Source organism: Trichomonas vaginalis, chromosome I (genome assembly GCF_026262505.1).
Source record: "Trichomonas vaginalis G3 chromosome I, whole genome shotgun sequence".
NCBI lineage: Eukaryota > Parabasalia > Trichomonadida > Trichomonadidae > Trichomonas > Trichomonas vaginalis.
The window spans coordinates 22,853,114-22,867,070 of NC_067203.1; the positions used below are offsets into that span (position 1 = coordinate 22,853,114).

General features: G+C 33.0%; 4 protein-coding genes and 1 pseudogene across 5 annotated transcripts, besides 3 other annotated features; 1 reads left to right on the forward strand and 4 right to left on the reverse strand.

Annotated features, from left to right (window-relative positions):
* Positions 1-3,035: part of a mobile genetic element that runs on past the window's edge.
* Positions 1-4,169: part of a mobile genetic element that runs on past the window's edge.
* Positions 245-479, reverse strand: TVAGG3_1033720 (annotated as a pseudogene). The gene has a single exon. A coding segment is annotated over exon 1 (235 nt).
* Positions 4,168-8,302: a mobile genetic element.
* TVAGG3_1033740 (MULE transposase domain-containing protein) lies at positions 5,598-6,220 on the reverse strand (the record flags this gene model as incomplete). Its single annotated transcript, XM_051255282.1, has 1 exon — positions 5,598-6,220. A coding segment is annotated over one exon (623 nt), but the record flags the coding sequence as incomplete, so codon positions are not given.
* A 749-nt stretch (positions 8,303-9,051) lies between the features above and the next one.
* Positions 9,052-10,376, reverse strand: TVAGG3_1033750 (uncharacterized protein; the record flags this gene model as incomplete). Its single annotated transcript, XM_001316378.1, has 1 exon — positions 9,095-10,117. One exon carries the CDS (start codon positions 10,115-10,117, stop codon positions 9,095-9,097), a length of 1,023 nt encoding a protein of 340 aa, XP_001316413.1.
* A 246-nt stretch (positions 10,377-10,622) lies between these two features.
* On the reverse strand, positions 10,623-11,649 carry TVAGG3_1033760 (Clan CA, family C1, cathepsin L-like cysteine peptidase; the record flags this gene model as incomplete). The annotated part of the gene is made up of 1 exon (XM_001316379.2): positions 10,698-11,615. The coding sequence occupies one exon, from the start codon at positions 11,613-11,615 to the stop codon at positions 10,698-10,700; it is 918 nt and encodes a 305-aa protein (XP_001316414.1).
* Positions 11,650-12,300: 651 nt separating this feature from the next.
* Positions 12,301-13,585, forward strand: TVAGG3_1033770 (glycine-rich protein family; the record flags this gene model as incomplete). The annotated part of the gene is made up of 1 exon (XM_001316380.2): positions 12,481-13,503. The coding sequence occupies one exon, from the start codon at positions 12,481-12,483 to the stop codon at positions 13,501-13,503; it is 1,023 nt and encodes a 340-aa protein (XP_001316415.1).
* Positions 13,586-13,957: the final 372 nt, after the last annotated feature.

Sequence of the window (13,957 nt, forward strand, 5' to 3'; positions counted from 1 at the left end):
TTAAAGACTGTTCGTCATTTTCTATCTCGACTTGAAGTATAAAGTCAACCTTTCTGAAAGCATGTGTTATATACATAGATGTTATGCCAATGTACTTCTCTTCATTTATGTTCACAATCCAGTCTGTTGGAAACTTAAACGTTACTCTGTTCCCCTTTATTTTGACGTCAGGGTTTTCACTACTGAACGCAACAGATAAAGGTATTTGTCTATACATTTAATTCGGATAAAAATAAACCATTTACTCTTTCTTTGCTTCAGCTTCTTCTCTAGCTTTTTTCGCCAGTAGTCTTGGGTTCTTTTGTCTTCCAGCAGCTAATGCAGCAAGTTGTTTTTCACTAAGTTTTCTCTTTGGTCTCTCTGGCTTTTGTTCTTGTTTTTGTTCCTTCAGTTCGGATAAAATTTGCTCGCGATTTCTTTCTTCAATGCTTCAACATCTATGACCCCTTGGGTCTTGTCCGTAGGCTTGTCTGAGTCATTTGACTGCAGATAAAAACAAAATTAAAACTTTAACGATGTAAAATGAGCTTGTCAAAATCAGAGCGAGAGTCTATTATATTAAATGACGCAAGAGGAATACAACATCCTTTCTATTACGTAAGTCAGAGTAAAGATGGTAAAATATACGTAAGAAAAAGAAAGGTTCCATTAGCGAATGCAGAGAGCGACAACATTAAGGTGTATGGCAAGGGTGAAGTCCACGAAGCCATATAAAACCTTCTGTCAAACTGAAAAGTCAATAGAACAGAAGAAAAGAAGCCAGATGTACTTTCAATAACGAACCAAGAGCTTATTGCAAAGTTCGTGAATTTCATTGAAAACAAAAACCGAGTCAAAGAATCCTGACCGCCAGTGAAAGAAGTTGAGACAAAAGAGAATGTACAGTTCATTGAAAATGTCAAGAAACAACTTCCACCACGAATGCCAAGAAGAAGAGTGAGAATAATGAAGTAAATAGATATTTTTATCCGAAGTAAATACATGCAGAACGAACAGTTAAACGAATTTACTCCAGCAGAGCATATTCATCAGATTCGCTCATATTTCGATATCATAGACAATGCAGTTCAAATTGGTGACACTAATAGAAAATATTCTGACGCAAAGATTCCATCACAACCTGGAACTGCTAAAGATAACACATGGGTAACATTCAATCTCTCACCTCCTGGTGAAAATATATTGGACCTTTACAATACATTCATTACGTATAAAATGGAAGGTCAATTTATTGTAGATAAAGAAATTGGTTCAGGTTCCAATAAAACAAACCCACCAGGATTTTGGATTGGTTTCGATGACGCTTTCTATGCAGTTGCTGGATATCAAATCCTTGCAAATGGTCGTATCGTATATTCTCAAGACAACGCAAGAGAAGAAGCATATATAACTTCAAACTCACAAACTACCGAACAAATAAAGAAAGTAGATGTTTTCTCAAAGACTCGACATGAAGATGTATGGAGTCATTCGGGAACATGCAGAACAGGACAAATTGTTAGTGGTCCAATTACAGCAGGAAAATCATTTGATTTTAAGCTTCGTTTAAGAATTCCTGTTAGAAGATTCCTTCCATTAGAAGCTATTCGATTTATTCCAGCTTTTGCAGGAAACATTCAGCTTAAAGTAAAGTTCAGTAGCGACGCCTTACAATGCACATCTATATCTGTAAATGATATCATTGCTTTCAATCCAACTCTTAAAGTTGCATTTGCTTCAGATTCAAATCCACCGACAAATAAATTTGTTCCATGGAATGAACCATTCACTATGATAAAAAGGCAGTAGAAGCTAGTGGAACAGTTACTATTACAACTGTAACCCAGCAACTATTTCGAACAAAGATGGATTTTAATGAATGTTTCATTCATCCAAAGTCATTCTCTTTAGACCCTAACATTTATACAGAACTTGTAGAACATTATACAAACGAGGCTTTATGTTTTCCTGTTAAAGTTATGGATTGGATTCCTATGGATGGTTCATTCTCAAAGAATACAGATAGTTCAAGTGCAACATTTACAGCAGCTTATACGCCTATTAATGTTAAAAGTATTTGGCACTATTTAGAAAGAAAGACAACTATTATGTTAATTTTGAGAACCCTAAGTTTAAATATCTTCAGCTTTCCATGGGAGCTTATGGAAATATGCCTGCAGAACCCGAAAAATCATATGGACCTGTATTTTATGAAATGGTTGCGAACGCCTGCAATACAAACAATGATATGATAGGATTTAATGAAGATGTTATGAGGTCATTGGTGGATGATGGTAGTGTGGAACATAAATGGGATAGCTATGACAACACACATTTCTTATTGTGGTTTTCCAACAGAAGTGGACTTTTGCTTCCAGCAGGTCAAAATCTACTGCTCCAATAACATACAAATTGTCTGTTAAAGGACCTATTGAACTAGCAACTGAAATTGTACCAAAGCCACTTATTGGATTTATGAGGGATTGTTGCTTTGCCATTCAGGTGCGTGCTAATGGAATCCCAATAATAAGATTAGATGACTATAACTTAGCTACGGACGACAGTAGGATAAAGGATGAACGTTTATTTTTAAAGGCTTATAAATGAGTTCTTCATCAAGCTCTCGCGAACCTTCACCATCTATGAAACAAACTTTACCAAACGATTATGGAGCACCTATTGAATATTTCTTACGAGCTGCACAATGGCAAAGAGCAGTAGCACCAAGGTTAGGTGTTCCACCAGCTCCTGTCAAAAATAGCATTTGGTTCAAGTCCTTATATAAGATATGGTCTCCCACTAGGTTTGCTAGCTACAGCAGGAGCAGTTATGATGTTGAAAAGAAATAAAGCAAATGTTGTAAATAATACTGAAGTAGCTGAAGTTAAACAAACTCCAAACCTTCGCCAAAACCAACGCCTTCACAGCAAAACCTTTCAATGACTCCTGAACCTATGGAGAGTACAACTCCTGTTCAAAAGTCAACTCCTTAAACGACTCCAACATTTAACCAAACCTACTCCTCAAATAAATCGTAAAATCCTGCGTTTCCTTACTGAAAAAATAACGTTATTTTTATTTAATATTATAATTTTTATTTGATTGAAATGACAAATAAGTCACTGAAGCAATGAAACAAACGTTTTTGGTGAATACATTAAATCAGGAACTATTCCAGAAGGTTTTTAATTCATACTATGAAGGATGTGAGTTCAGTTTAGAAAGATAAGCAACCATTAGATAGAGAGGTATATTAAGGAAGATTAAACTTCATGAGGACAACATTGCTGAACTTAAGAAGAAGTTAAAGAGTTGGAGAAAGGAAGAGAGTATAAAGCAATGAATTCAAAGGGTAGAATGAGGTTAGAAATCGGGTTAGATCTAATCATCTACCCTAAATTTATTTTTGTGCTATTTTCATACGTGTGAGGTGTGATATCATTAATTTTAAGTTTATTTTTTTATAAATGACAGAACAAAAATATAACATTTCTACTCAGCAGGAATGAACCCTTACTGACTATGTATTCGTTTAATGCTTGATAAAACAATGGTACATATTATCGTATGGGTATACACAACGTCTGTTTCCATCGTCGTCGTATATGTAGAGCTCAAATCCAGTCCAACCTTCTTTTGTACAATATGTAGCTTTATTTAAGTATGCATTTATGTAGATAAGGCAATTTTCTTCATCGCTCCAGAAATAATTTTTGTTCTTTGTTGAAATAGTTTTCGTTCCTCTGCGACCATAAGGAATGTATGCAATGAACTTTGCGTCATAAGGATTGTAATATATTCAGGGTTTTTCATCGTCAATGGGTCTGTCTTTGTTAAAATGCATGTTTCTCAGTTTTACTTGAGTTTTGAATAGTTCACGGAAACGTTCTGGGAAAGAGTCATAGTAAATGTAGTCGGACATGTCTTTGTAATGAAATAAAAAATTTAAAAAAATAAAAATAAGGTTATTTTTTATTTAGTGAGGACGGTAGTGAATTCGTTAGTGAAGTCGTTAGTGAAGTCATTAGTGAAGTCGTTTATGTGTCAGACGGTTTTGTAAATATTTAAGGTTAAGTTGGTGTTATAGTTGTGTTGTAAAATATACGTTACCGGTTTCGTAAAGTGTCAAAACCACTAAGTGGTGTACGGAGGCGCGCAGTGCCACAGTACGCAACTTAGGGATACTAACTTGCTATTAACTGAAACTTGTTTTGACGGCCCAACAATAGCATTTGTAGTAGGAAGAATTCCCAATAACGAGCGCATTTTCGATAATTGTTTTTCAATATGATCAAGAAGGTCCAGCTTATGTTCTAGATTACTAGACATTTGATTTGTAGAAGGATGGTTTTGATTTTCTGGTTCTAAATCTGTAGAGTCTGCAATATTTGAATTTTCGGAGCGAATTGGAGCATCTGAACCTTGATTTGTATCGGCTTGCTCAAAATTAGTTTGAATTGGAGTGGATGAATTAAAATCTGGATGATTTAATGTTTCATTAAATAATGCCATAATTTTTTCTCTTTTTTCATTAATAAACTTAGTGATCATTGTATCTTTATCTGTTAGATCGATCGATTGAGTATATCTGCATCATGAACTGGAATATTTTCGAACAATGAACTCGATTCTATGGAACCATATGGAGAAATCTCGTTCTGAGCCAAAGAAAGATCACTTACGTTGTATTGTTTGATAGAAAAAATTGTTTTCTCAAGTTCTTTTTGAAAGCAGTCAAGAATATAATTTTTGTAGCTATCAGTGATAACGGTTTTTATATGGCGCTCGATCTTCTGGTTATTTTTGATGGCGTTATATTTATCTAATTGGATTTGAGATATCTTCTTAATAGCTTCATAAATGTTTGGATGTTTTAACGAAGAAAATTCTGAATGCATACTCTCGAGGCAATCATTAGTGAATATTGCAGTTGCATTATTATATTGAGATATTAAATTGTAGTGCGGCAACCATACTTTGTTGAAATAATCAATATAATCTTTGATCGAATCAACTTTATTTTGATTAATTATATGCATTGTAAGTACAAATTCTTCATGAGACATGAATGGAGTAATAGAATATAGCTTAAATAAAGAATTTTGTAAAGTATTGAAATTTTTTGTATAAAGTGCTACAAGTTTCCTGTGTAAAGCTTGTTTGAAATGAAATAGGCATCCAATTATACGGACTTTAGGGAAAATTTGTTGAAGTGCCTCTATCATTCCCTTTTCAAAATCACAATGAATTTGAATTAGCTTTGAAAATTGAATACCCTTGACAGTAAAAATATATTCAAATGCCTTCTTATAAGATTCAAATGTGCGGTTTTTCATGAATATAAATAAAAGTGGTAGATATTGATTTGTTGAAGGTTCACAAATCATAATTGTTAGCATCTGTCCTTTTTGAAAATGTTTTGGTGTAATTTTAAAAATTCCATCGCAAAATAAATCTGTGGCTTCTTTTGCAAATTGAATTGCCTTCTCAAAACCAAAAAACATCGTCTCACAATTTGATTGAAAATCATGGCCAATGAAAAACTGCTCGCCATTTATTAAACAAAAATTAGCAATTTCATGTCTGTAATTTTTTCTCCAACAGAAAATTTTCTGGACTTATTATAAACTTCCCTGACCAATGAATCTTTAATTAATGGGTTGTCATCAGTACCAACAGCAAGTTCTGTCATAAATTTTTTAATCTGCTGAAAAGTGCCGTTGTCTTCAGAAAATTTTGCCATTGCCTTATTGTATATTTCTGTCAGAGTCATTGATTTATGAAGATCATTTTTTTCATTTTGTAACTTTTTAAATTGTCTGCATTCGGGTATATGTTCCTTTTGTAAATCTTCGGAAACTGAACTGTTCTCAATTTTAACTAAATAACGTGCTTGACAAGAATGATCGATGCAATGGTAGTAACGTTCAATATTATTTGAATTAATAATATTTGTATGATCATGCGAATAAAGCATATCTTTGCGAACAATTGTATCAGGATATTTTCCAGTAACTGCGGGAATATTTTTAACTGCAATATAACTAAAATATCTTCTGACAGCTTTAGATTCATTTTCGGCGTATTTAATATTAAAATATTGAAGAACTTGTTTGATTATATTCGTTTTTTCATCTCTCGATGTTGATTTTTGGTATTTATCAGATTGTTCCCTGATAAATATTTTATTTTCGTCTGTAAAGTTTGCTCTTTTTTGATTAAATATAGATGATTTTCCCATTAAAAATGAAATGATGCAAAATTTACGAAAACCGTTCGAAAATTGAATCAAAAATGAAAAGTAATACTTAAATGAGGAATTCTTTGAGATATTGGTCTTAGATTGAATGTAGCGTCATTCTTATATAGAATATATATTCATATCATCGGAAATATGATAAAAAGCATATAATAAATGTCAAAAAAGTGAACAAATAAGCAAAGATATTTTTTAAAAAACAATGAAAAGTAATACTTAAATGAGGAATTCTTTGAGATATTGGTCTTAGATTGAATGTAGCGTCACAAATTTCACAAATATAATTTACTATACAATTTTATTCATTTTTTTAAAATGGCTGACGACAGTCTGTATCAACTAACTCAACTAGTCAAGCATAATGATTATTCTTCGGATTCATTAAATCAACTTTATCAATGCATAAGTACAATGACAGAAAGATCAATTGGATGCTTGAATTGGGATAAATTTTTCAAAAAAATCACAGTGACTGATGAAGTTCTTTTACATTTTTTAGCATCCGTTTTAAACATTGAAAAGATATCAGAATGTTTCAAGGATTCTATTTTTTATCACAATATTAATCTTGAAAAATTCAGTAATTTAACTGAAACAGAACAACAAACAATTTTAAATTCCTACAAAGCGGATAAATTTACATATTACATAATGTGCTCACAAATTGTAAAATCAAACTGGAACAATTTATCCCAAACTTTAGTTAATATTGCAAATCAATATTTGCCATTTTTAGATGAAGAAAAGCAAATATATATATTTACTGAAATAACTGGCAATTATCAAAATTTTGAAATTTCAGTTGCAAACTTGTTACTTTTTTATGAAAACAATGAAGAAAAATTAAGCAACTGTTTTAATTTAACATTGTTCCAGCAAATTTATTCCAAAAATGGAATCGAGCAAATGATATTTTTGCTGCAAATACAATTTGTTGCAATAACACTTCTATCAATTTTTACAATCTCCTTGAAATTGAAGAAATGAATCCATTTGATTTTTTTTATTTCTCAATTCAATATAAAGAGATATTAAATTGCGATGATTTTCCAAAAGTTACAGAAGTAATCACAGGTTTAATCTCAGCTTCAAATATTAATGCTATTATGCGAATTTGCCAAAAAATTTTGGATAAAATTACATTTTATAAATGTAATTATTGCCATATTACCTCAATATGGAATTTTATCACAAATGCAGCAATAATTCTTCCTGATGAAGATTTATTAATCAAATTATTAAAATTCATAGAAAAAACAGAAAAAGCAACAGATGAATTATTCGAACCGGAGAATGATTTGGGTTTCTATGAATATTTAAATTCGATTTTCTCAGATATTACATCTGCGAGAAATAAGCAATTTCTCTTGGAATTTCTAAATACCCATGAAGATGACTTCACTTATGATCAAACATTGTGAGGTCATTTTTGATCAACAAATTAATTGAAATTCCGATCAAAAAAAATTCACAAATTGGATCAAAAAAATCGAATCTCAAGTTAAAAATAAAAAATTTCTACATTTTTATCAAATTTAGATTTTTTTTTCAAATCATGCGAATTGATTGAATAATTGCATATTTTATCCCATGCATCTAGAAGTATGTGTAATATTTTTGCTTTCATCAAGAAATTGTCGAATTTGATCTTAATTTTTTTTGAAAAATATACTTTTAGAAAAAGAAATAGTGATTGAATAGCTGCCCATGCTGTAAAAGGGTTATTTTTACAAGTAAAAAAATTGTTATTTTTCGAGCAAGTCGAGGCTTTTTTACCATCTTATTTTTGAAAAATTTACGAAAAATTATATCTGAAAAAACACTTCATTTTGATATCTTACAATGATAAAATACCAATGTTGCTGGGATATAATAGCTACACCTGGACATCTACTACATTAATGCGTATGACAGGTAAAGTTGATTTCAAAGGTATAGCCTGGAAAGATTACAATAAATCAACGATAATTCAAAAAAATTTCTTATAAGTTAACATAATAAAAATTTAATTTTTATATTGCTTGTATTATACTTAAGTATATAATATATTTAAATCTTAGAATGGTGCTAATGTGAATGAAATTGATTCTAGTGGAAATACGCCTCTTCATGTTGCTGCATCAAACAACTTTCCTGAACTCGCAGAATTGTTTATAAAAGAAGGATGTAATATTGAAATACAAAATATTTCTAAAATGACAGCTTTAAATGTTGCTGCAATATTTAACTATGCTGAAGTCGCACGTGTTCTCTTAAAATATCATAATAATGGTCAGGCTATTAATATTGTCGTCTGGTAGTTTTAGACGGCAATGCCAATCTCAGGATTGGATTGCTTATTAACCAAATTATTTATATAGTTCATCTTTATTTTTTGTTCACAGTAAATTCTCATTCACCTTTGTCTCTATAATCTGATATTATTGTTTCAACCTTAATAATTGCAATATATTCCCATTCTTCAATTTATGAGATACATAATAAAACACAATAGTAATAGTATACAAACATCTGGTGTAGTTACATCAATATGTCTAAAAGCAAATTTTTCAGGAATAGCAAATTATTGAAACATAAACATATTGACACCAATAAGAAAGATTGCAAAAGATATGGAAATTTACAAATTGCCGAAGAAGAGTGCACCTTTAAAGATTTTTATTAGAGATCTAAACTTAAAATCATATTCTTCATCTCTGTCTCTCAAAATATGAGGTAATTGAAAGGTTTACACGGAAAAAATTTTCAAGTTTAAATGAAAAAGAAATTGATAAAAAAATTTTGGAAATAACTAGAAAAATTAGATAAAAAAGGTATATTTTAACATATTGATAGAGGTTTTGATGATATGGAGACTTAGACGATGTCAGCTGGTGTCTTATATCTGATAAATGGACTTTTATCGATTTTCTGCATTTTGAGGACCAAATTTCCAGATGTTTCTGAACGGAGAGCTTCAACATTGTCTATTGAAACTTCATTTGGCAAAATCAGCTGCAAAACCTTTCCTTTTGCTTCAATTCTGACCCAAGTTGGATTTACGTCAATCTGGATCTGCGAAGTATCTAAGTATCTATTGATTGCAACGTCTAAAATCAATAAATCCTTCTCATCTTTCCATTTGAAATTCCATTTTCCTTGATTACACTGAATAATCCTTCCAGAAGCATCAGGACCTGCTGGAGGTGCCTTAACCTTTAAGTTTGTTCCGTATTCATCGTGAGGATCCTTTGGAGGTGGTGGAGAATTCTTCTTCTTAGTTTCTTCGATGGATTTCCATGTCTCTAGACGTTCTTCTGGTGTGTAATTCTTTGGTTCGTACATGGCAATCTGATCAATCATCTTTTGCTTGAGAACTGCCAAGTTTCTCTTTGCCAAATTTCGTTCTGATGGTTTAACTTCAGCACCATCAAATACTTCTAGCTGAGGAAGTGTACCAATGACGAAATCTCTGTATCCTTCGAACTTATCGCATGGGTTACCGATCAAATAAAGTTCTTTAAGATTATAATTTCCTTGTAACGATTTAACTGAAGTAATATCAACGATAAAGTTGCATGTTAGATCGAGTTTGTTGAGTTTTTCGCATCCTTCAAGTCCTTCAACAATCTCAATGTTATTTAATGCGAGATTCAAATATTCAAGTTGTGTTAATTTGCTTAAGTATTCGATTTTTGGAATGTAGTTGTTCTGTAAGTAAATAATTTTGAGCTTTGGACAATTTACTTCAAGTACATTTGTTAATCCGAAAATTTCATCTTGATGCATTGCGACTTCTTCCAAAGTATAAAGGACGCCATCATTGTGTTCGGCTCGCTTTCTAACTTTCTCAACAGTAAGTTTCTCCTGCTTTGGTAATTGGACTGGATTCTCAGTCATTTTTAGAATTAAATAACGTTCTATAAGTGGTCGCGCAGCTATTGATACTTTTAGGAAGAAAATGAAATTAGAATTTATTTTGATTCTAATTTTACCGCAATATCCTAGCAGAAATTCAGTTCCAATCCCAGAATTATAAATTTCAAATTTCGAATTAGAAAAGTCTAATAGGAGTACGTATCTTCCATTAATAATACTCATAGAATATTCGTAGAATTTTGGTTAGTTTTATAAGAATACTTTAGAATTTATAGGAATTTCTGAATTTCACAGACTTGATATATGGCAACACTTCAGATGATCACCTTCAAAGTGTTAACTAGAATGGCAGTTACAATGTTCCGAAAACTATAAACTTTTTATTTCGATATATTTAAATGGTAATAGAATCCATTAATTTGGCTAAAATGAGCTTGCAAAAACGATATTGAAAAGGAAAATAAATGAAATAAAAGAGATAAATAACAACTTGACACTGTGTCAGGATTTTTATTTTTTGAGAGGTGTTTTTTAAAAATTGAATTGAAAAATGGTCACAAAATTATTGGAAATTTTAAAAAATCCGAATCTTTTATATAGTTTATTTGTCTGTTGGGATGCAAGCCATTGTAGCTTCACCGCACTGGTTGTTCTTGTCCTTGATCATGCGGATGTAGCCCTTTTCACCCCAAGATGTGCCCCAGGAGTTACGAACGATCCAGTAGTTCTTGGAACCTTCTGTGCCGTAGCCAACGCAGCCAACACCGTGGTCGAGGTTGTAAGAGGAGCAAGCGGATTCATCATAGATGCCAGAGGAGTAAAGCTGGAATGACCAAGCAGAAGCATCGATAGCGATAGCAGCTGGGCCGAGGGTGGAAACCTTTGTAGCAAGATCCTTCTCATCGCCTTCAACAACGTTAACGTAGCCTGTAACCTTTGATGTGCCCTTAGCAGCAGAGAACTTGCAGGAGCCATCCTGAGCTGTGTATGGGTAGTCAGCTTCTGTCATGAACTTGCCGCCCTGGTGCTTGACAACATAGTCGTAAGCAGCATCCATGAGACCACCATTGCAGCCATAGCATGTTGTAACGCAGTCAACAAGGTTCTGTTCAGAGAGGGATTGGAGGGTGCCTGTTGTGATAGCATACTGGGATTCCTGAGCCTGGATTGTAGAGAAAGCCCAGCAGGAGCCGCACTGGCCCTGATCCTTGATGCCGTTGACGACATTATGCTTACGCCAGTCGCAATCATCATTAGCGATAGCGTTGGACTTGACAGCCTTGTGCTCGGCCTTGTTCATGCGGAAACCAAGGAGGGACTTGTATTCAGCTGGTGTAAGGTGGGCGAGCTTGTTAAGAGCGACTGTGAAGCCGAGGTTAGCACGGTTGTGCTCCTGGACAAGGCGCTTGTTGGAGAGCCAGATGCCAAGGCGTGTCTGGTACTCTTCGCCTGTGAACATGTTGCCTGTCTCGCGCATCCAGCTGAGGAAGGCTTTCTGCTCATGTTGTTGAACGAACATTGCAAGAAAAGAACTAAAATTCTTGACATTTCAAAATTCTCCTGCTGCAGTTCACAATTGAATACTTGAGTTCACAAATATTTTTATCATGTAATGTATAAAATGTTATAAAAGTTAGAATAAACCCAACGATATTAGAATTAATCTTATTTTTCACAAAATTGAGAGAGATAAGGTTTTGAGATCTATTCGGTTCTGACCATTTTTTGCTATCCATGATAAACAGATGTACTATTTTTGTATATTCTTTTGTGCCGATTTTTGTTAAGACCAAACATAAATTGTCAAAAAAAATTGAATTGGCAGTTGAGAGATGAGATCACCATCGATCCGACGAAACCAAATTGATATTGGGGATTAAATAACGCAAAAATACTAAGCTGGATTCCAAATAAAGAAGAAAAGATACTCTTGCAAATAAAAGCTTTGTAATAACTAAGTTTTCATAATATCTAAAATTCAAACTAAAATTTATTGCAAATAAGAGATTAAGGATGTTTGAAATAGCATATTCATCAAATAAGACTTGAATATAAATATAATTAATTTAATTTTCTTTTGATGAAGGATCTTATCTATAGCAATATTTATTAGAGCATTGCATATTGAAGATCCTCAAAGTACAAACTCTCCAATTTTAATATTTATTGGATTTTGTGTTTGTTCAGATTATAAGTTGTCTTTGCTTATATCACTTTTGTGAGTATAAAAATCTTTATTCAAGCCTGAGGTAACTTGCATTTTAGTAAGAGGAAATCTGAATTTCATTCCCAATAAAATTATGTCAACTCTGAAAACTAACATAACAAATAAGCAACTGACCTGGTTTTAAGATTGTCTGGTTTGAAAATGATTTATCTCATCAATGGCAGAATCATGTCAAATATACTCTAATCCTAATATTGGTGTCATTAATATTGCTAAAAATGATAGAAAGCTCTCCTGTTTCATATTTCAAGGTGTCAACAATGGAATTTATAAAACAAAATTTCAAAGAGGAAAATATCGAGTTGAGCTTTGGGGAGCAAGCGCAGGAAATACAGTTGGCTCCGAATACAATTATCCTGGAGGTAAAGGTGGATATACTAGAGGTGATATTGAGCTGAGAGAAGAAACCTTCTTTACCTTTTATGTCGGAACGAAAGGAGGTAATACTGTTGCAGGATCATCGGCAGCAGGAACTGCAGGATTCAATGGCGGCTCTTCTGGTGCAAGGGATATAATACAAGGAGATAACCCATCTGCCGGATCAGGAGGATCCACTGATATGAGATTTAGAAAAAGTGCCACATACAATCCCACCGTTTATGATCGAATCATGGTAGCAGGCGGCGGTGGAAGCAGCGGTTCTTATATATATGCCGGCCTCGGTGGCCATGGTGGCGGAATTAAAGGTACACAAGGACAAGTTTCATCTGGCTCACCCCTTCCCTTAACTTCTAGGGCAACTCAGACTTCTGGTAACCAAATTTTCCAAGGAGGAAAAGGTCAGGAGTCTGCTTGTGCTGCAGGAAGTGGGGGAGGAGGGTACTATGGTGGGTTTGGCGGAGTTATTTCATCAAACTTGCAAATGAGCTCGGGTGGGAGCGGGGGTAGTTCTTTTATTAGTGGTCATCCTAGCTGCTTTGCAATGGATGCTCATGGAAGAGCACTCCAAACTAGTATCCATCCTTCTGGATTATTCTTTGAAAATACTGTTACAATTCAAGGAAATTCTGAAATTCCGTCCCCCAATACAATCAATGGTGTTGAGGATTTTGGGCATGTGGGAAATGGTTTTGCCCGAATTACTTTTCTGAGCTCTATTTATTCGAAATCTTGTAGCTTTTCTGTTTTTAGTTTAAGGCAATTTCTCTTCATCTTTGAATTTATATTGATATCTGAGTAAATGATCCTAATTCAAGTTGTATTTTGATATCTATGAAATCATTCTTTGAGATCTTTTAAGACTTATGGCTTTTTATTCTTCTGGCCTTGCATTGATGAGATATTTACGATGACATCGTAAACTATTATAGAGTTTGTGAATTTCTGTTTATATACAAAAAGTATTGATAATTTGAATATCAAATGAGCTAACTTGATGAAAGGTATATCAATTTCTCTCACTCCTTGAATTCGTTTTCATCAATTAATAAAGCTACATAATTCATGATATTTTTGTTCAATTTGTGATTAATTGAATATTCAAAAATGGATCTTTGAAGAGAATTAACTGATATTCATGCTTATTTATTTGTTTACAACGATGAGATACCTCTTCATTTCTTATTGCCACTATAGGCCTCTTTGAATATTTCGAATTTACATGTTTTTCTTTCGAAACTGTGTCTTTTATTCAA